The sequence below is a fragment of the Narcine bancroftii genome, chromosome 6 (assembly GCF_036971445.1).
Source record: "Narcine bancroftii isolate sNarBan1 chromosome 6, sNarBan1.hap1, whole genome shotgun sequence".
Taxonomy (NCBI): Eukaryota; Metazoa; Chordata; class Chondrichthyes; order Torpediniformes; family Narcinidae; genus Narcine; species Narcine bancroftii.
Genome location: NC_091474.1, coordinates 10,985,238 through 11,009,166, shown reverse-complemented (window position 1 = coordinate 11,009,166; position 23,929 = coordinate 10,985,238). Strand labels below are relative to the sequence as shown.

At 40.0% G+C, this 23,929-nt stretch overlaps 1 protein-coding gene and 1 long non-coding RNA gene across 16 annotated transcripts in view; one reads left to right on the top strand and one right to left on the bottom strand.

Moving 5' to 3' along the window:
* xkr7b (XK, Kell blood group complex subunit-related family, member 7b) overlaps window positions 1-23,929 on the bottom strand; it is a 259,515-nt gene that overhangs the window by 13,809 nt on the left and 221,777 nt on the right. For all 15 annotated transcript variants that reach the window (XM_069883933.1, XM_069883932.1, XM_069883934.1 and 12 more), the window contains one exon: window positions 6,814-7,013. In XM_069883933.1, coding sequence (XP_069740034.1) covers window positions 6,814-7,000 — 187 coding nt within the window. In that variant the 5' untranslated portion in view covers window positions 7,001-7,013. The remainder of the gene's footprint in view (window positions 1-6,813; window positions 7,014-23,929) is intronic.
* Window positions 1-23,929, top strand: part of LOC138735703 (uncharacterized) — a 320,545-nt gene that overhangs the window by 269,962 nt on the left and 26,654 nt on the right. The window lies entirely within an intron of this gene.

Here is a 23,929-nt window from a genome sequence, read left to right as displayed (position 1 = left end):
AAAGATGTCTGAAAAATATATCGAAGATGTGGCTACAACAAGCATATTAAATATTTGCATTAGTTTTGGTAGAAAATGCCTTGCACATTATTTACATGCACTTAACATTTATGATTGAACATACAACATTGTTTTAGTTCAAACCTTTGCACCATTTTTCACTGAAGATTGGAATTTTGCCATGTTATTAATCAGACTGGACATGTTTGAGGATTGATAAAGGCAAGGCAGTAGATGCTGCCTACATGGACTTTAGCAAAGCCTTAACAAGGTCTCCCTTGGTAGACTGGCCTTGAAGGTGAGATCAGATGGGATGCAGGGAGAGCTGGCCATTGGGCACAAAGTTGGTTTGATGGTAGGAGTCAGAGGGTGGTAGTAGAGAGTTGTTTTTCCAGAGTGGAGGCCAGTGATCAGTGGCATGCCACAGGGATGAATGCTGGTTCCACTAAAGTTTGTCATCTCTATTAAGGATTTGGAAGAGAATGTACTTGACTTGTAAGTTTGCAGACAACATCAAAATTGGTGGTATAGCAGACAGTGAAGAAAGTTATCTAAGATTATAATAAAATTTAAATCAACTCAGAAAAATAAGCCAATGAATGGCAAATGCAGTTCAACTTCGGCAAGTGTGAGGTTTTGGAGACCTTTGTAGAACAGAAAGAACTAGGGGTATCAGTAAATACTTCCCTAAAAGAGTGCACAGGTGGACAGTGTGAAGAGGCAGATGGCATGCTTGGTTTCATCAGCTGAGGTATTGTGTATAAGAGTTGAAATATTTGTACAAAAGGTCGGTGAGACTCTGGCCACCTAACTCTAGCAAGGATGTCATTACCTGGAAAGAGTGCAGAAAAAAAATTTACAAGAATATTTCTGGGACTGGAGTTTTCCTTGGAGTTTAGGAGGCTGTGGGGTGATCTTACCCCCTCCATAAATCTTTGTCCGCGAAGCCATGCCAAAGAAAGATAAGATCACCCCACAGAACCATACACAAGTTCTCTGCGTATATTTTCATATTGAAAATAATATCTTTAAGGAAGCAATGGCTGGAATTAATTAAACTTCTGCAATGGAAAAGAAACCATCAAGATAGCACTTGAAAACCCATGTTTGGTTCTTTCATCTTTATTCAGAAGTATGAATGTGTTTTTAACAAGAGCATAGTTTTAACCATCAAATACAAGTATTGAAGTAATTAACTATGTCAAGATGCATTCATTATAATTGGGCAGATATTAAGGATTACTAATGTCAGCTACTGTGTTAATTATAGCTCTGGGTTTTTATAATAATTAATAGCTTATTAAATGTATCACACCGTTATTTTTTGTGCATTCTTGCATTTTTGAGCCTTATGTATACGAATCCTGTGATTTTAAGCAAGCAAACGCAAGAAGATACTGAAATCAAAAAAGCACCTACTTTATTTGTCATCATCTTGGTTTAGTCATAGATTCAAGCAACACGATGGACCAAAACATTAAAAATTTGACTTCAGTAATGAGTAACGGATTGCTCAAGAGTTTGCACTATCATTTGGATAATGTACTAAATGAAGCTGTGTCTGCTTGATTAAATGAATGCAAGACTTGTTATGGTGGAATAAAATAAGTAAGATTGTTCAGATCCTGGAATCTGTTCAGTCTCGCAATTATAAATAAACATAAAATGTTATAACACCTAGCAGATCAGGCAGCATCTGTGGAAAGAGAAATAATCTACAGTCCGATGAAAAGTCTCAGACCTAAAACATGAACTCGATTTCTCCTTCCAGATCTAATAAGAGTTTCTGGCATTTTGTTTTTAAATTCTAGATTTCCAACATCTGTAGTTTTCTTCATCTCATATGGTCTCTTTTAGTAGTTTATAGTTGATCGACACTTCAATGTATTTTCAATGCCTGTGGTGGAATATGGTAGTGCAGGTGTAACCTCACTAGACTGTACAGGCTGACCCACCTCTGTCCCTGTAACTCCTCTCCGTAAGATCCCCAATAAAGGGTGGTAGGCCTAGACTCCTCCCTCCATACCAGCCTTGGATCTGGGCCAGCAGCATGCAGCGACATGCCCAATGTTTCTGGATATTAAAGCCTTGAACCTCTTGCTTTGTGTCTGCTTGTGGTTATTGATAGAGCTGCACTGCCTTTGCTTCATATCACAAAAGCGTCCTGAATTCACTTTTGAAAATTCACTTGATCTAGCACTGCCTGCTATCCTTTATCCTCCTATGTGGTTTACAGACATCACTGATTAACCATGTTCTCCAACATTTCTTTAAAAGGAGGCAGTTACCTGCATGTGTAAACTTAAAAATTAAATTTTCTTTTCAAAACAACTTCTTCACAAATTCTTAACATTTTAATTTAACATTTTAGTTACGAATGATAGCCTGGATTAATATGCAAACTTATTTAACTGGTTCTCAATTTATTTGATAAGCATGCTTAAAATGTAATTCAAAGTTTGTGAATCACTTTGATATATCCCAATGTCAGTAATTCTATGTCACAGAAGTGTCTCTTACTCCTTTCTCCCATTGTTCATGCACTAAAAGAACATGACTGGAACTGCATATGAATGTCCAATAGTTGCCGATAATTTACGTAATAGTACAGTGCAAAAAGAAGAGAGCTGATATTTCATGACCAGAAAGTGGTGTTAATATTTAATATAACCAACATTTTGGTATTCATTTTACATCCAAAGATTAATCAATTGTGTTTGTAAGTGCTGCAGTGCTTTGCTGAATCAGGAAACTAAGCCAAGTCAAATGGCGCTGGATTAATTGAATTGGGTTGCAACTTTGACTTGCTGTGAATGTTTGGTGCTGGCCCTTTGAAAAATGGAAGCAAAACATTCAGGTCAGAACTTGTCACAAAATTAAGATACTTTCATGGTTCATGTTCTTGCATTTGAGAATGCTATTTTAAAAATATTTTGTATTGTTTTGCTCCATAAAGATGGGCAGCTATTAAATTTGATGTAGACATAACCTATACTTATCTTGTCTATTCCTTTCATCATTTTGAATTCCTTTCTCATCTTCACAGTGCACTTAATTACTCCCAAATTTACTCTTCAGTCAGACTCCTTACAATATGCCAGTAAATCAGATTCAATCATACCCATTTTACAATAAAGTGAGCATAATAACAGACAGGATTTAAGAATCAAAAATTCCACAGCTACTGGAAATTCAAAATTAAAGAGAAATGTGAGAAATAAATCAGCCAGGCAGCACCTGTAATGTATCAGGTTCAAAATAAGGAAAAGTCAGAGATAAACAGAGTTTTAAGATATTGAATAACGGAGTAATCTCTCCTCCTTTCAGTCTTCCAAGGAGACTGTTCTTTTCTGGATGCACCAATATCTGTTGCCCTTCACACAGCTCCTTCCAATTATTAAAAAAAATTGCAAGGAAATTCCTTTTACCTCTTCCTTTTGAACAGAACTCCTTAGTTCTCCAACTCCTAATCTAATCTCTGACTGCAACCTCCTACTGTTTCAATGAAGCTCAAGGAACAACATGTTATTTTCAAACATTCTGGCATTTCAGATCATTCTGGCACTTTTATTTCAGATTTTCAGCTGTCACTCACACCCCTTCAGTAATTTCAGGCAAACTGCTGTTATATTGCTCCCAAGTCTGGCCTATTACATCTCTAATCAAATCCCTTTGCTACAATCTCACTAATCAGCCTTTCCCCACCCACTACCCCCAGACATGCACCTCCTTTATTCTCTCCTACTCAGTGTCTCCCCATCTTAACTTATTTAATCTCAATTACCAGTTCTAAAGGTCATTGACTTAAACTGTTAATTTTACACACTCCACGAATGCTTCCTGAGAAGCAGCTTGTTTCTAGCATTTTATGTTTTTAAAATCACAATATTTCAGATCCACATCACTGTCATTTTATCAATAACCAAAACCTTTGTGTTAATGTTGTCAGGAAGGTAATAGAATGACTGTGGTACAGTCTGTTCAACAATGTATCTCCAGGGAACTATAAAGAAACAATTTTCATTCAGAAGGTGACAAAGCAAATAAACTTCATAAAAATGAATCTGCCTTAACACCGATTCATGACCATTAAAACAACATCATGGGGCAAGGCCCAAATCTCAGATGCATAGTTCCTTTTACAAAAGAAGTGGAAATGATATTGATTAGTGTTCATGAACTACTCATCTTTTTTTGAATCTCTAGTTTTTTTGCAATACATCTTCTAGCATTTGAATTTTTCCTCAGTCAACATGGCGACATCATTGAGCCACTTTATAGATGGACAATGAAAATGCCAATTCGGGATCCACGGGATTCTTTTTCCCCGTGATGTTCGACACAGACTGTGCCAATTGATCAGCTGACCAAGTTCTACAGTTGTTTATCAGAGGGACCCTATCTCATCCATGCTTCATTGGATTTCGTGGGACCTCTGAGGTCACCGAATTGTCTTCCATCTCAGCTGGTTATGTTCAAGTAACAGTCCAAGACATTCCCGGGGATGGCAGACATGATTCTTTGAGCATATCTACATCAGATTTTTTTGGTTTCACTAGTCTATATCTCACTTCTCCTGCTGACAAATGTCCCCAGAGGCCAGCAAGATGGGCTTCACGGAGTTGCCTCAGTCATGTGCACTCATGTTGGGTCTAAGGCTAATGAGTGATCCTTCGGGTTTGATCACTAATATATCTGTAGCAGTTCATTATAACTGAGTGAATTTCATCAAGAACCTCTGGTATACATGGTTGTGAAGTCACAAACAAGCCACTCCAGGTAAGAACAGGAGTTTCTGACCCAAACGGGTGGTACAGTTAGCGTAAAGGTTAGTGCATCACTGTTGCCACAGCAGCGAATGGGAGAAAGGTTCACATCCCACGCTGTCTGTAAGGAGTATGTATGTTCTCCCCATGACTGTGTGGTTTTCTCTAAGGCCTACAGTTTCCTCCCACCCTTTAAAATAAATGTAACGGGGGTTGTAAGTCAATTGGGTGTGATTGGGCAGAACAGGTTCATGGGCCAAAAGGGCTTGTTACTGTGTTGAAAGTCTAAATTTAAATTAAAAAAAAAAGGACATTGTTGAAATCGTAACTGATTCAAGTTTCAGGATCATCACTTTGAATAGAAAGTTGTTATTTTATTTAATTAACCAAATGCAAAACAGCAGGACCACATTTAAAATAGCATTACCAAGTTCTTGGGGTACCCATGAAAAAAGGGAGAAAAAGGGATGAGATCCTGCACAGTGAAGATAGGGAGTTAGATGGAAGGTTAAAAAGCAGAACCTTAATCCCTGGTTTTCTCCCTGTGCCATGTGCTAGAGAGTGTAGGAAGAGGAGAATAGGGCAGATGAATGTATGGCTGAGCAGATGGTACAGGTGGGAGGGATTGAGATCCCTGCTTTGTTGGGATTGCTTCTGGGGCCAATGCACCTGTAAAAGAGGGATGGGTTCACGTGAACTAGAAGGTAGGAGTGAAGACCAGGCTGGCAGCAGTAGAAAACCCTGGATGGCAAGATACATTGAAACTCTGGTAAAGCAAATGATAGAGGCAGATCGGATTAAACAAATCCTTCAAGGATTATTGGGAATGATAGAAATAATAGCCCAGAGGAAGTGGTAGAAGCAATTACAATAGCAACATTTAAAAGAGATTCAGACAGGTACCTGGATGGAAAGCTTTAGAGAGATATGGGCCAAACATAGGGGAAATAAGAAAAGCCTAGATAGACAACTTGGTTGGTGTAAAATTCTATGACTCAATTACTATGCTAATTATTTGTTTCACTAAATTATTACAGTATCTACACAAGATCATCTATTTTAAATCAATATTTTAATTTCAAAATTAAGTTCAAATAGACAAATTTATTGCAGTTATTTAAAGCCTAGATAGACAGATCATTATGGAGGCAGGAGAAAGTCTATTCAGCTCTTCAATGCGAAGAGATATTGTTAACAATTAGGATAAACTATCATATACAACTTCCTTACAGGGCATAATAAGACATTTGAACATCGTCAGGCCAAGGAAGCAAAACTGATTTAGTGGCAGCATTTACCTCAGAACTAAAAAGGCACATTATTTAGACCAGCCTTTCTCCACGGGGCCATACACATGCAAAGGGGCAAGGGCACGGACAGAAAATATAATTTTTATAAAGGTTTTTTTATGCAGTTGGTAGGAGAGGAGTAGAGAAGATACCAACTAAACTTGACTGCTTCACAGGGAAAGGGTGGGGGGGTGGTTGGTAGGGTAGAATTCAAAAGGGGCCATACAAAAAAGGTTGAGAATGGCTGCTTTAAACTCTATTCTATTGTGTGGTAACCCCATTCCCTCCTTTGATTTCCATGTCCCTCCAATAATATTTTTGTACCTGGGAATGTGAATGCCCGGTCACCATTGAACTTTAAGATCAGCGATGATCTCGTTGAATGGCGGAGCAGGCTCGAAGGGTCGAATGACCTACTCCTGCTCCTATCTTCTATGTTTCTATGAGTTTCCAGAGCCACCATCCCCCCCCCCCACCCCTCACTCTGACCCCCTGCAAAAGCACTAAAATTCTGTTAAATCTGTAAATCTTCTTGTTAAATTATATTGCTATCCAAGGGACAGCCGTGAAGATAACAAATAAAGCAGGGAAGCAAAAGCACACTGGATATAGAGATTAAAGAAATGGAAATTAAAGAGAAGGAATTCTGTCATGCGATGAGAAAGTAAGACAAAGAGGACAAAAGTAGAATCTTTTGTTTCTTTAAATATGTGTTTCTTTCACTGGTTTTATATTATACCATTATTATCGAGCCTTACCTTGTAAGCTCCCAATGTGATTTCTCTGAACCATAATACTGAGCTGGAGGACAAGCTGAGGTGCACTTTTGAGGAAGGTCTCGAGGAGGCGTAACATATTTATATCAGCAATTTCAAACATCATTCTCCAGTAGAAGTGCCGGCGCTCATGTTCCCTGTGCCATCGGCTTTGGATTCCAAGATACATGGCTCTGAGATACCTATTCAAAGCACAGAAATAATATGCAAGCTACTTCAGTGAGTAATTCAATAAAATCCAGTATATAGCATCCAATGTACAATAAATACATTTCTTTCTTGGATGATCATTATTTTACACAGAAACTGCAGGCCAAGACTACTGCCTAATCAATCTGATTCCAGTGGCACACCACTGGACACAGACCTGCAGTCAGACAAACAGTCAGACCAAGCCAAATTTTTATCCAACTTACTGTGGATCCCATGTGACTTAATCTTTTGGACCTGCCTACCGTGACTAACTTTGTCAAATGCTTTACTAAAAGTCCCTTTGATCTACAGTAAAACGCAGATATCGTGGTTGGAATAAAAACACAATGCTGGAGAAAATCAGCTGGTCAGACAGTGTACTTTATATAGCAAATCCTCAAGGCTGAAACATTGGGTGTGCTATATAAAGTACACTGACCAGCTGAGCTTCTCCAGCATTGTTCTTTTTCTTTTTGATCTATATTCTTGCAGGTCATTACTCTTCAACTGTAAACAGGGACCTTTCATATATGCTGAGAGTTTCTGCCTTAACTTTTCAAACAATTACTTCAAAACTATTCAAACTCTTTTGCGGGAAACCTTTCTTATTTCCCTTCTTATCCTTTCAATAATTTAAATCAAGGGTAAATTGCCCAAAATGTCATATTCGTGTTTGCTTGTGCAGTAAATGTCCAAAAAGCAACGCAGAGCAAACAGGTAATGTCTGACAGTTTAATTCTCTTGCAGAGGTTCTCAGTCAGTCCTTCCCAAAGAGGAAGCAAAATCTATTTGCTGGTTAAATTGAAATAAATTTAGACATACAGCACTGTAAGAGACCCTTTTGGCCCATGAGCCCGTGCCACCCAATTTGACTCAATTGACCTACAACCACCCCCAGCCCGCGAGTTCGTTTTTGAAGAGTGGGAGGAAAGCAGAGCCCCCGGGGAAAACCCATGCAAACACGGATAGAATGTACGAATTCCTTACAGACAGCGTGGGATTTGAACCCCGGTCCCGATTACTGCTGCTGTAGCTGCGTTGTGCTAACTGCTATGCCAACTTTGCCACCCCGAAATGTTGATTAATTTAACCTGGCTTCAGCTTACATTTGACAACTGTAATGTGTTTTCCAGAATTGTTTTAAGTGTAAAAAGTGCACAGAAATATATGCAGCAGGAGCGGAAGGATTTCTGCTGAATTCAAAACCAGTTGCTCACAGAAATTAGTACATTAAGAAATATTCACCTTGTGACAGGCAAAATACATAGTAAGTGTTTACTGTCGGATAAAATTGCTGGAAAAGAGGCAGAGATGAGGGGGAGAAATGCACAGGGAGAAATTTTTCCTGAAATCCCACCAATTAATAATATGAGACATTTGCTCTGCAATAACCAGTCCTCACTGAAATTTGCCCCATAATTGCAGCCTCAAAGAAGGGCAAATATTGAATTGCCAATGACCATCAAAGCAACCACAGTAATGAACTTGTGGAAACTGGAAATATTAAAAAAAAATCAAATTTGCTGTGTAGAATTTCGTAAAGACATTCTTATGAATTAAATAAATTCAAATTCTGATTCCCGAATGGAGGACATAGCCTCAAGATTCAGGGTGGAAAATTTAGGACAAAGATGAGGAGGAACTGCTTTTCCCAGAGGGTGGTAAATCCATGAATTTGCTTCCCATAGAAGCAGTGGAGGTAACAGTTGGTAGATATATTTAAGAGGAGGTTGGATAGATTTTGAAATAGTAAGGAAATTAAGGAATATGGGGAAAGCCAGGTGGAGGAGATGAGCCTATCATCAGATCAGCCATGATCACATGATCACAGGCTCGTCAGGCTCGATGGCCTACTCCTGCTCCTATTTCTTATGTTCAAATTCAACAGGATCGCTTCTTGCCAAATATCAGTAGATAACAAGCAGATGGCTTTGCAAGATCACAGATCACAGAGCAGGAATATCATTTTGGCACCATCATGTTAACTCTGGCCTCCAGCAGAACCAAATGGGATTTCACTCTCTCAGCCGTCCAAATAGTATGTTACCTTATACAGGTCAAAGTCCAGATCCCAGGCAACAGGCCAACTCTTTCATTTTATGGTAGCCAGTTTAGTCAATTACATTTGTGCTTCCATGCCAGATAAAGAATGGCGACTGGCCAAAATGGCCCATTCACTGTTTGCACGGCTCACAGCTATCTACTGCATGCAATGAAAGAAAACCTTAGTGTTACAAAGACAGATACAGCAAACGATCCAAAGTTTAAAAGGGCACTTTCACCACTTGGCCTGTCTTCCAAAAGCTCTGCTTGTGTTGCCAAGAAAACTATGACTGCTGATGGTCCGTTATGGTTGCATCTGGAACTGTGCATATGTAGATGACCACCAATGCCATGTGCCGCACAAAGCCCAATGCCAAATGATCAATTTCAATATGATTATTCCTTCTGCCTTCTTCTGTTACATTCCAAATTGACATTTCATCCATCCCCTTGGTGAATGAATTTATGTACAACCTTGCCATCTGGCAAGTTCGCAGCTGTTGTCTTCTCGACCTCTCTCTGCCCCAGCTACAGATTATTCATGACCAGTGTTCACCACATGCTAAATTAAGTGTAGCATCGAAATTGGAGATGATGAGGGGCGAATAGTGGTAAGGAAATTCTATCAGACACCTCCAAATCTTTGTACATCGCATGTCAGAATTTAAGCAGAAACTGATTCACATGAGATTTGGTTACTTACTGTGTGGTTCCCAAATGACATAACTTTGGGTGCACTGTGCATTTTGTTCACTTATATGCAGAAATGCCTGGATATCCGCAGTAATGGCCAGAGTCCAATGCAAACTTGAATACTCCTGCAAAATTCAGTAGCTCACATGTGACCTCCCTGATCAGATCAGAATAGAATACTGTAGATGGTATCCACTGGTTTGGTTTAGATGATATACTTCCCTTGCTAAAAGTCTCCTTTAGTCTCTCAATACTGTGCCCTGACTGAATTGCAATCCTACTGTATCTGGACTGCAACTGTCCAAAACTGTCCATTAGAATTTCAGACACACTTCTCATTAAGATCCATGTGACCACCTCCATCCTGACTCTGATCCAAGTATGAACCACTCTGCCCCAGTAACCAATCCTCTGAACCGAGCTCCTCCTCTTATGGGCCTTCGTCACTGAATAATCTGTCTCACAATTTACAACCTGTTCAAATTCCCTCAATCCTCCATAGTGCTGAAATAAGTGGAGGAAAAGCCATTGTTCATGTACGGCATAAAATATCTATCCACTGCTCAGACCTACACAACACAATTTTGCAATGGCAACTTCACGTAGAAAGCATGCAGTCTCCTGCTCTGTATTGTTCGTTTTAGAGCAAAGGAAACATATTCTATTGCCATTGCCTTCTTGATGCTCCTACACCAGCTGCCTAAACTGCAGCACTTGTGCATTGAAAATGAAAAAAGATGCAATGATAAGCATCACTTGATTACAGAGGATGGGGGCGGAAGGTGGTGGGGGGGGCGGGAGGGAAGAGGAGAAAGAGAATAAGTGCAATCTGCAGTTTGCATAGCAGAAGATGTTCTGGTTTAGAGAGAGTATGACAGGAGGCAGATTGGATATACAGATTATTTTTTTGTTCCCCAAAATCGACTTTATTCACAAAAAAATAAGTTACAAAAAAACTGTTCAAAATCTTTTCACATCCATTCTGTCAATCATATCTATACACTTCCATCAATGTACATTGTTACCACATTTGTTCTCTAAATACAAACCCCTGTGGCTATTCCCCTCAGCTGTTTTGAGGGGCTTCACCTCAATCTCAAGTCCCTCAATGCCCAGTAATGGGAGGACTCTGGACTGTGACCCTTCCCCACAGCACCCTTGCATTGGCTGCACCAAGGGTCTCTGCATCCCTTAGCACGCACTCCTGCAGCCTCGAACGTGCCAGTCAGCAACATCCCCTCGCCGATCTCTGTATACGCTGAAAGACCAACAGGCAGAACAAGGTGCATCATCTTTCACCGAGATGATGGTCTTCCAGCAGTTCTGGCTGTCTGACTCTGTGTGTGTCTCCAGGAACAGACTGTAGATCAGTCCTCTGTCATGCTGCTGCTGAGGATGAACTGTGACAATTGGACATATAGAAAGAAGCTTCCAGATCTGCTGCTGGTCACTGCCTCTTTTCATACTTTTCAGTTGGACATTATCTTGCTTTGCTTTCAAAGAGAATGACCATTAATATTTTGTAATGTGCCATGTCTTAGTCGAATGGATCATTGTGTGCAAGATGAAAATGTGAAGTCTTTAACAGTGCTAGGTAAGAAAGTGTATGGTAGAGTATATAGAATATTATCAGAGTTCTATTTGATAAAGATTATTGGTTTGTGGGTAATAGGGTCTATTGAAGATAGCAGGAGCCAAGGAACAAGATTTGGAATAGAACCAGCACAAAAACAGGCCCTTTGGGACTTCGAGTCCATTTTTTGCGACCTCGTCCCACTGACCTGCCCCCAGTTTATATCTCTCCCATCCATATACCTATCCAAATTCTTCTTAAATGTTAAAATGAGATGTTAACTTAATAGAATTATGTAGAAATTGTGTTTACGCAGGACAGGTTTTGCCGTGTCAGTGGTATATTCTTAACCACCAGAGGAGGATCACGCTTACATGGAATCATATTTAGAATGTAGTCCAGTTAGCACAAGGCAATTTTCATGCAAACACTAAAGGATTACAACCAGATGAATTTTTATTGCAGTTACTGCCTTCAAATGAGAAGCAATTATTCAAATTGCATTCTTATAATCCTTCCACAACTGATATCTGAAACCCCACAGTTGGTGTGATTTAAAATGCCTCAATTTCAAATGTGAAAACAGAAAATGCTGGAAAAACTCAGCTCATCAGACTGCATCTGTGGAAAGAGAAACAGTTAATGTTTCTGATCGACCTGCTGATTTCTGGCATCTGCAGTTTACTTTTGACCTTCACAGCAATTTCATACATAGTTCCTAAACTGTGTTAAAGATTTAAGAGTAAATAAAATTATTTAATTTTTATTCACTCCTAGATAACAAAGAAATAGATATGATATGTAATTTCCCTATGATGAAAAAAAAGGAACATTGCAAAGAATCTAGGGAAAAGGTTGAAAGGTATTAATTTTTATGTCCTGTAAGAAGTGATGGTAATGTTGTCATGAAGATTCTTCATGTTGGGTTTTACAATTAAGAAATAGTAACCAATAATACAGAAACAAGTTCCAGAATTTGATTCAATTAATTCAGTGATTATAATCAACATGTTTCCACTGTCAACTTACAGTAGGTTGACAGGTTTACACTATGAAGTGCGATTAGAGTTATTGGCCGCATTTTAGTCCTTGGAATCACACTTCTGGTAATCATGGCTGTGTGTTGTACACCATACACTGTTGCTAAATAAAGATGCATTCTTGGAAGACTCAGAGGACATGGCTTCCTTAGGCAGTAAGAAAAATAGCAAAGGAGTGGCAATTGCCTCATGATGCATCTCTGCCATTGTAGGAAACCTCTAACTTCTCAAAAATGTCATGTGCTACACACTTCATTAAAATAGCTTCAAACCTTCTGTCTGCATGCATAATATATCCAACTCAGCCAAAATTTTAATTTAATCAAATTCAGCTTTTCCAGTGCTTTCACTTGACAACTTCGGTAAATGACAAGGCTGAATAAAAATTAAGTTATTTTATTTATTTTTAAACTATTAGGTCATTCAGTCTTGTTACAAAATTCAGTTCATCATTTCTTTTATTGTAGAGCTTCAGAGAATGGAAAAGATAACCAGATACCTTTTAGCCAATTCTATTGCTCACAATATGATTCCAGCAAAACATTTAACAAGGTCAGTTTGAAATAAATGGCAGAGCACAAAAACTGCTGATATCAAAAGTATTTTTTGAAGGTTTGATTTGTAACATTATCCAATCCCTAAAGGTCTATTCCAGTCTAGAAAATATCTCCATTCATTACTTCATATACGCAGGGGGCACGTCTCCAGAATGGAGGACCATCGCCTTCCCAAGATCGTGTTATATGGCGAGCTCTCCTCTGGCCACCGGGACAGAGGTGCACCAAAGAAGAGGTACAAGGACTGCCTAAAGAAATCTCTTGGTGCCTGCCACATTGACCACCGCCAGTGGGCTGATCTCGCCTCAAACCGTGCATCTTGACGCCTCACAGTTTGGCGGGCAGCAACCTCCTTTGAAGAAGACCGCAGAGCCCACCTCACTGACAAAAGGCAAAGGAGGAAAAACCCAACACCCAACCCCAACCAACCAATTTTCCCCTGCAACCGCTGCAACCGTGTCTGCCTGTCCCGCATCGGACTTGTCAGCCACAAACGAGCCTGCAGCTGACGTGGACATTTACCCCCCTCCATAAATCTTCGTCCGCGAAGCCAAGCCAAAGAATTGTAAGTATCTCGTCTTTTAATTGAAAGTCATGGCAAAAAAAAAAATCTATGCCAAAGAAAGCTAGAGAGAACATCAGCCAAAAATTCTGGTGACTTTATTAATCCTTGGCTGTGGGCACCCTGCTGCAAATTTCATTAGTACCCAAGGCACAAAGCATCGCTGAAAGAGATCTTCACATTTTATCATCTGTAGGATGGGAGCAAGCCTGGGTTCATGGGAACTGTGAATGGAGCCAGAGCAGATAGACAGGTCTGGGTGGATTGCCAGGGGTCAGCCATGAAATGCAGGTAATGTGCATACAAGCTTGATTTGGAGACTCAAAAACCCAGAACAGGACTTGAGTTACAGAAGTCCCAATCAGAATTGTTGTGCCCTGAGATAACTTGGCCTAATTTTTGTCGCACAATTCAATTCAAAAACGGGTGGCTCGGTTAGCGTAACGTGGTTACGGCACAAAATGTAAAGCAGTGTCTTTGGTTCATTGATCATTCAGGAATCTGATGGCAGGGTCGCTGTACCAATGAGTTGTCATAGCAGAACAGAAGCTGGGCATTTCACCTCACTTCCTGAATGCTCAAGATCTAACTGCAGTAAAAGCCCTGTTATCCGGAATTCAAGCAACTGGCAAAAAAATGTAGTGGAAAATAAATAGGTAAAAGATACAGAAGTTTAAAATTGTTGTGCCTCACAGTTAGTTCACCAGTCATGCAACGCGCATTCTCAAGTAACCAGAAAATTCACCAATCTCCATAGGTGCAGGATGCTAGGGTTTTTACTGTCCCAAGAGCTAACAACTCTAGTCTGTCACATGAAAGAATACATACCTGTCTACCAGGTACAAAGTTTCACATTATTCAGTTTAGAGCCTTAACTTGGCTTCCATTCCAGCACTTGAATCAATCTCCACTCCATTATCTTCCTAACATTGATTTTTTTTTTGTGTGTGTGTACTTTGTACACTGCAGCAGTGCACAAAGGTGATAGGGTGACACAGTTGCCATAACGGTTAGTGCAACATTATTACGGTGCTAGTGACCTAGGTTAGAATCCCGCACTGACTGTGAGGTGTTTGTATGTTCACCCAGTGTCCGCATAGGTCTTGTCTGGCTGCTGTGGTTTCACCCTTCCAAAAAAAAATGGGTATGGGGTTTGTAGGTTAATTGGGCAGCATGGGGATGAGTGCCAGAAGGGCTTGTAACCGTGCTGTCTGTCTAAATTTTTTTAAAATCTGAAATTAAACTTCCCGCCCAATCTCCATCCAGAAGGACCACCACCACCGAAAAACTTTGATGATACGAAAACACCAACATCAGATCATAGCCTTTCCTGACTGAGCTTTTCAACCATTCTTACCATTTTAGTAACAAAAAGCATTATAGGAACGTTGTTTGTTCAAAGTGAAGGCTCACCAACCACATAGGGAAAATCAAAATTCATGGAGGCAACTTGCCAACATACCATATGCAAATAGAAAAGGAAAATTCATCTTCAGCAACTACAACAAAAGTTTGATAAATGATCATTCATCTCAGTTTGTGGGAGTGCTTGTGCACAATACATCTTCCTTTTCGACTACTCTATATACGTGTGTAATAGTTGAATTTTATGGACCAATTTTTAGGGTAAAATTTAGGGGTCGACTTTAACATGCCTACTACTTTTGATCATAGTAAATGCCTGCATTGTTCGAGGTGTTGGGAGCTCAAATGGGCAAGCAGCTGAGTTAAGGTGGTAAGTCCATGTTTGGGGTGGTTGGAGACTCAGATAGGCAGGTGGCCGGGGTGCCTAGACGAGAATCTGTGGTCAAGGCATCCGAAGCTCCGATGGGTGGGTGGTCAGGGCCAAAAATGAGATGGGGGCGGTCCACTTTTACACGCAACATATGGAAAATACCAGATTTTGGGGCCAAAAATAGAGAGGTTGACTTTTACATGGTATTGACTATTACACAGATATACACTGTACAATACACTCTTTTCACAATACAAGAGGAGTCACTAGGCCCAGCAAGAAGATGCTACTTAATTTATATACTTCTATTTTGTACTTAGTAAAATATATCTCCCCAATCAATGGATCTCATTGTTTAGATACTTCATAACTGGAGGCAATGTTAAAATTATTATGTTATAGTCATAAGACATACAGCATGGAAATAGGAGCTTTGGCCCAGATAATATGCCAGTCATCAACTTGTCACCCATTTACATCAGTCCTAATTAAAATCTTTTTCACATTCTCCTCACATTCCCATCCATTTCCCCCAGATTCTATCACATTAGAAACAACTTGGTTGCCATGACTTGCTTCGTTAACTCAACGGTCAAAGGGAGATAAGGCAAAATGCACACAGACAGTCCCCATAAGTTAAGTCTGAACCCAGGTTTCTAGCATTGCAAAACTGGCAACTATACCCTCTGGCTAATTTTACAAAAAAAATCTTCCTGCAGAATTCCTGATTAGAGTCTATTTTAAAAAAACCAGACGAGTCAACCTTGAAAAGAAGACAAAGGCTTGTATTTTGTGGTCTGATACTGTAGTTCTTTGAATCAATTTGTGAAATGTTACATTTTGGAGCCAGCTGTCTTCTGGAACTAATATTGGTATTTTTTAAAATTTGATCAAAAAGATGGTTAGTTATCAAATAATTGCTGTCTTACAATTGTTCATTCTTTTTTCTTGGCAAATAACATTTCAGTGTGCAATGGAAATGCATGAATATTATTTTTGTCACAGTTATAACAGCAATCCATTGATGCATTAACCCACACTGAAAACACTTATCCATTACATTGTCTCCAGACATGAGGATGTTACCCTTACTTGACCCAGAGAGTGGTGTCATCTTTCTTGAATAGAACAACAGAAAATTACAGCACAGAAAAACAGGGCCAAAGGACACTCTAGTCTGTGCTGAACTATTACAGTATTTTGCCTCGTTCCACTGATCTGCACCCAATCTCTCCATACCACTCCCATCCATGTACCTGCCTAAATTTTTCTTAAATGTTAAAATTGAGCTTGCATTCATCACCTTAGCTGGCAGCTCGGCCTATACTCCCATCACTCTCTGGGTGACAAAATTTTCCTTCATGTTCCTCCTAAACTTCTCCCTTTAACTCTTAACCCACGTCCTCTGTGTGGTGATAGACTCTTCCTCCCAAGAGGAGTCGGAGATGAAGTGTGTAGCATCTGGAGAATGTTGCATCTTGCAAATGTTGCTGCCTCTAGTAGATTCAAGATGGATGCCTTCCCATGAGGTCTGCATGTGTGTGTTGTTTTTAGTGCTGGTGGCTTAGTTAATAAATCTAGTTGTTTTAAAAAGAACCCACTTTTTAAAATTGTAACAAAAGAAGCATCACGCTCTGGTTTGTATATTCACCTACCCTCAGTGGGAAAAACTACTTGCATTTTCTCTATCTGTACCCATCATAATTTTGTATACTTCTATCAAATCTCCCCTTGTTCAAAGTTCAGATTTATTGTCAGACGACTAACAGGCCAATACACCCTGAGATTCTTTTTCCAGGGGTCAGGCAGAATTTCCATTTATCAGTAGTGCATGAAACTATCCTCAAGAAAGATAACTTCCCAAAAGAGAGAAATGTAAACAAAAGAAATGCAAGCAAACTTACTGTCAATATCGAAAATAATAAATAATGTGAAAAGTCAGAGTCCTAAAATGGGACCCTGATTGAATTTGTTGTTGAGAAGTCTGATGGAGGAGGGGTACAAGCTGTTCCTGAACCTTGTGGTGCGAATCTTGTGGCACCTAAACCTCTTTCCTGATGATAGCAGTGAGAACAAACCGCATGCTGGGTGATGTGGATCCTTGTTGATTGCTGCTGCTGCTCTCTGACGGCAGCGTTCCCTGTAGATGTTCTCTCACTCTCCTGAAGGCAGCCCGCACATCATTCTCAGATACTGACAGTAGAGGATCGTCAGGGACCTGGGAGTGTGCAGTGGCTCTTCCTTGTTCTAGTGGTCAAACTGGGCAATGAAAGCATTGCATTTATCTGGGGGTGAAGCTTTGCTGGCTCCTACTGCACCAGATTTGGTTTTGTAGCAGATGATGTCATTTATCACCTGCTGCAGGGCCACGTCTCCAGAATAGAGGACCATCGCCTTCCCAAGATCGTGTAATATGGCGAGCTCTCCACTGGCCACTGTGACAGAGGTGCACCAAAGAAGAGGTACAAGGACTGCCTAAAGAAATCTCTTGGTGCCTGCCACATTGACCACCGCCAGTGGGCTGATATCGTCTCAAACCATGCATCTTGGCACCTCACAGTTCGGTGGGCAGCAACCTCCTTTGAATAAGACCGCAGAGCCCACCTCACTGACAAAGGCAAAGGAGGAAAAACCCAACACCCAACCCCAACCAACCAATTTTCCCTTGCAACCGCGTCTGCCTGTCCCGCATCAGACTTGCCAGCCACGGACGAGCCTGCAGCTGACGTGGACATTACCCCTCCATAAATCTTCATCCGCGAAGCCAAGCCAAAGAAGGGTCAGGTATCCTTCATTGTTTCCATTCTCATCCAGAATCTCCCCTTCTCCTGGGAGATGGCTTTTCTTAGGTTGTACCTGCTCATTGTGTAGTGTTCTGGATCTCCGGACTTGCATGCCTGTGATCTGGCTCTCAGCAGTTTTCAGATTCTTCTATGCTCCAGGGAACAAGTCCTACCTGGATTACCTTTCCTTGTAATTCAGTTCTTCAAATCCCAGCAATATCTTAGAAAACCCTCTCTGTACTCTGTTAATTTTATTGATATCTTTCCTCTAGTATGGGAACCAAAACTACGCCATTTTCCTAATTTGGCCTCACAAATCTCTTATACAAATTTACAATAACATCCCAACTCCAATTCTCAATACATTTATTAAGGCCAATGTGCCAAAAGCTTTTTTTATGACCCTATCTACCTGTGACACCACTTTCATGGAATTAGTTAAGTCCAGTCAAGTTTATTGTACAAGTACAACTCGATGAAACAACATTTTCCAGTTCTCAGTGAAAAACATGCACAACTAGACATAACACACATACAGTACAGACTAACAATACATATGCAGGACAAGTATTTTATCCATTAAAATAAATAAATAAATAAATAGATTATGTTTTATACAAATGAAAGTCTCAGATGATTAATGTGAGCAGTTCCTTTGATCATTTAGCCCTCTCACTGCCTGTGGGAAGAAGCTGTTCCTCAGCCTGGTAGGGCTGGCTCTGATACTCCTGTATCTCTTCCCCAATGGCAGCAGCTGTGGGTAGGATGGAGGGGGTCCTCAATGATTTTGCGCACCCTGTTCAGCAATGATCCTGGTAGATCATATCATTTATGGGGGTGGGGGGGGGAGGTGGCAAGGGGAGATGTTAGTGATCCTTTCTGCCACTCTGATCCATTTCTCTGCAGCAACCATACTACACTGTGATGCAGCAGACAAGGACATTCTCGATAGAGCTCCTATTGAAGGTTGACATAATGGTGGCCGGTAGCCCTGCCCACTTCAGTCTTCTCAGCAAATACAGTAGCTGTTGAACCTTCCTGACAAGTGAGGAGATATTAAATGTCCATGATAGGTCACTAGTTAAGTGAACACCAAGGAACTTGGTGCTCTCCACTCTTTCCCCTACAGAGATGTTGATGTGTTATGCAGGGTGGTTGTTCTTGGTCTCCCTGAAGTCCACAATCATCTCCTTTGTCCTGACCATGTTGAGACTCAGGTTGTTAGTCTCACACTATTTTCTCTGCAGTGTGACTTATTGTTGTTGCTGATGAGGTCAACTTTGTTGTGCCACCTGCAAACTTGATGACACAGTTGGATCTGGATCTGGGGATGTAGTTGTGGGTCAGTAGCGTGAACAGGACTAGGTTGAGCACACAGCTCTGAGGTGCTGTATGTGTCTCTAGTCCCATATCTCTTTGTTCTACTATGCTCCTCAGTGCCCTACCATTTACCTTGCATGTCCACCATTGTCCTTCCAAATTGCAGAACCTCACACTTGTCTGCATTAAATTCCATCTGCCACTTTGCAGCCTATTTTTTTCCAGCTGGTCTAGATCCCTCTGCAAGGTTTGAAACCTTCTTCGCTGTCCATTATGCCTCCAATCTTTTTGTCTTCTGCAAATTTGATGATTCAATCATTGATAAAGATGACAAACAATAAAGGAACCAGCTCTGATCATTTAGGCACACTACCAGTCACAAGCCTCTAGTCAGAGAAGAAATTATCCACTTCCAATCTCTGGCTTCTCCCATTAAGCTAATGTTAAATCCAGTTTACAAACTTACTGATAATAAATATGCAGAATAATTGCAAAAAATACAGTTAAATGAAACAAGGGGACACAAGAATGGCATAATTAGGAGGACCAGAGGAAGTTACAGAAGAGAGAAGAGCATTAAGATGAGAAATTTAGGCTGGAGATGTGGGAACCAAGATGCGCAAGAATGAGCGAGCAGCCAAGGGAATTTTCTACAGAATAGGCAGAGGAGCTTTTGATGGGGCATACAGCGTGTGCAGGATGAGATACTTGCCTTGAGAACAATGGAATTGCAAGTTTGGAGGAGACAGGACGGATAATTTACTGGCAAAGTTTCTTAATTTTATATCTTGATGGCAATGGAGAGTTTTATAAGGGGGGCATTTAGTTCTGGATTGAATAAGATACAAAACCTGCCAACCATTTGATGCAAGAGGTAAGGGAATGGGATGCGTGGCATAAACATATTGGAATTTGTCCAGAAAACTGATGGCCCGAGTAATCCTGAGGGTAAACCAAATACAAATTACATACTATTTAAGACACGTTAATTAGACAAGTTGATGAGACCACAATGTAACGAAGCAGTCACAAGGAATGAAACAATTGGGTGTTGTTCACATATTGGTACCAAATCAATTCCTCTGATAACGTCGTCAAGGACCTTGTAAAGCATCAGAAGGAAGAAAAAAAACAACTGACAGTGTCTGGAGTGTTAGGGTAAAAAGGCAAGTGATTTTATTAAATATGCTGCTACTGACTGAAAGGTTAATTAAATTACATGAAAGCATCCCCCTGGTTGAATGAGAGAAAGATCCTATACAATAATTGATTCTATTCAATGCTGTAATGAAATTGAAGGCAACAAATACCCCACAATTAGTGAAAACTGGTTTTTTTTGGTATTGTGATGGGGATTTTGGAATTATGGCAAGGACAGAACCAACTTCGGAGAAATTCAAAGATAAATTTATAGAACAGATCAACAATCATTTGGAGATTTGGGAGATGATAATATCAATGATGAGGCAGTCATATGGAAGGTGAAAATTAAGCTTTTTTTTGTGTGGTGAAAAGTGATGAGGACATTACTTAACAGTATAGTGGTCACTGAAGCAAAGACTGTGCTTGCAGGTAGCTTAGCATGAAGGGGGCACGGTGAAAATTGGAGAACCAGGATGCAGGAGCAACATTAAAGCAACAAAGAGACAAGGGCAAGATTTGTATGAATGGGCAAGAGAAGGTTGAATAGCAAGAAGAGTGAAGTGATATGCGATGGTCATTGCTTCCAAGAAGAGAGGAACAATACTTAAATGAACCATTAACAATATAGCAGACAGAGTTGGGTTTCGAGACATTAAAGGCACTGGAGAAAATTCTCATCAACTAAAAACTAAGCAAAAGAGAATTTAGGGCTAGAGGGGGTAGAAGAATGGAAGTAAAGGAAAATATTCTTCAAGACTGAAACAATGCAAAAATTTTCCACATTGATATTTGAGGGTTCATTTAAGATGGATGAATTTTAAGCAACAGGTTGGATATAATAGGAAATGAGCATCAGTCTGTTTCTGACTTCAGATTTGAATCATCCTTGTGCTCTAAAATCCAGTCTGGATTTGACAAATAATTGGGCAAACTTTGTGATTAAATCTTCAGGGGTTGTGGCTTCAAGAGTTAGTGCATGAAGACCCTGAACCTGGGTTTAAATATTTGTAAGGGAGAGACCAGAGCAAACGCAGGATAAATGCATAGGTGGGTTTGAAATCACCAAGGATAAAGGACAGAGAGACTGAGCAGAGAGAAAGGTGGGTGTTAAAAAGTATGAAAGAAAGAGGGAAATAATTAAGAATCGTATCAAAAGGCAGACATGGAAAAATCTACCAATGCACTGTTTAACAGAAATCCTACTTCTAAATTTCTTGAATAATTGTAGGTTGTACAAATTTTCAAGGGATCATATCTTTCCCCTCCATTTCATTTTTCTCCCTGTGGTAATGAAATCTACAGATTTATATTGCCAAAATCCCACCCGATTTTGGACCTGACAAAATTTTCATTCTTTATGCAAGGAGGTTGAGTCATACAAAATATATTTAGGAATTAATCTACTTGCAACTAACTGCTCAGATGTATGATGAGCTCACCCTTCAAAAGATCATTTACACCACTTCCAGAAGAAAAATTAGACGGTCAACAGTTTTGTGTGGAATGGGGCAGTGAATTGGATTGATGAGTTGAGCCAATATGGCTGCAGCATTAGTCTTTGCATTTAATTCCACTACAATTTCACCCACTGGACCTTTTATTTGGCAGCCCTCCATCTCCCAGTAATGGATGGGAGCTGACAAGTGAAGTGGAGAGCAGCTGATCCAATCCACTTCCCTTTTTTCAGTTAATATGGCACTGAAGTTTAAGGGATGGGATAAGGTATGATAAAGAATACTATTCCTTTATTGAAGAGGATTCAAAGACTTTAGCTGCTTTATCTGTACAAAGCTACATACCAGTAGAACAGTTTAAAATTAGTTATTCTGCAGAAACAGGGAAAAATTGCCCACAGGATTTCACTGCTGATCCCTTTCATGGACATTTACTCTCACCAATTCCTAATAGGTGAGAAGAACATTAACTGGGGCACTTCTTCAAACAGAAGTAATCCTCCAGGACTAACAGGAAAGTCCTGGTCTCTCTGATCCAGGCTCTCCACCCTAATAACACACACGAGTGTGTGAGCCATTTCCAATGAATAAGGACAGAGCAAATGAGTACTTAAAGACATTTGAGTTGATTAGAGGCCTCACAAGGATCCGTGAAGAGCAGGTCAAATCTAATGAAGCAATATTAATTTTTTTGTGGAACTGAAGTAGCAACCATGGGAATGTTGGTCAGGTTTCACAAATGACTGTTAACACAAATGCAAATTTGTAGAATTGAAGGCAGAAGTAAGTATTGAGATAATAAATATATAGTCATGGTGGCATCCGAAAGAATCCTGTGCAGCTGTTCATTATATTTAAATTATTCTCATTACTTATTCTTTTTGTCATCATCAGTGAAGCAAGTTTAAAAATACAGATATTGTTTGGGCAAAACTGTGGTTCTTTGGCTTGGCTTCGCAGATGAAGATTTATGGAGGGGTAACTGTGGTAGTCACAGCCATACAATATGCAAGCAACAACTGGAGGTCTTTGTTAGTTCATGCACACTAAAATCTGAAAAAGAGGTGGAAAAAGGGCTAGAGTACAAATTTTTAAAAAATATCTGAAAGGAATACAGTGGCATCTCAGACTTTTACCTGGACTAGAAATTAGATTATAAGGAGATTTTATTTTTACATTCTTTGATGTGCAAAAGCCAGGTGGTGACGTAACTGCCATTTTCATGATCCTGAAAAGGAACCAGCAAAAGATAGAAACCTTTTTCAACTAACCATCTTGGACCTCACCATGCAACTAAATCCAGGAGGAGATGTCAAGAGGATGGGTCTCACGCCCACACTATTCCTTTCTGAGGAGTGAGGTATCCTCATATCAAGACCCACAAACTGACTGAAAGGAACCATCATCATCCCTATGGGATGGAGAGCCAGAAGGTAATCTATAACTAAATCAGAAATGCTTCTTCATTCAAAATGAAAGCATAGAATCATTCCCTAATTAAAAAATCTGATGCCAGGTCAACTCATCAGTATGTTTGCTGCAATGGCTGTAAAAAGATATGAAATCAAAGGAAATGGACAGAATCGAAGTGCAGAAAAGCTTTGATATCACTCAGTGACTCCAGATGCCGAACGGCCTTTTCGTATTTACTCAGCAGCTCTTTGCAATGTGCTCCCTCACCTCCACTACTCTTTGTCTGGCTGTTGAATGTCCAACATTGCAATATTTCAAAAACATTTGATTGACTGACAGCATTCTGGGATGTCCTGAAGTGGACTTGAATAATATATACGAGACCTTTTTCTCCCAATAGTCAGTTTTCACTTGACAGCAGTTTGAGATAGAATGCTGATGAATGGTATAAAGTCCAGGGTTCAAATCTCTGGATTCACTCATTAATGAGGTCAGGAGGATCTGTTGGCTGTTTGGCCCTTGCTTGCCTAGTTTCTAAGTGACAATGTTAAAATACAGATGGGCATCATGAATTTCTAATATCTCTTCTT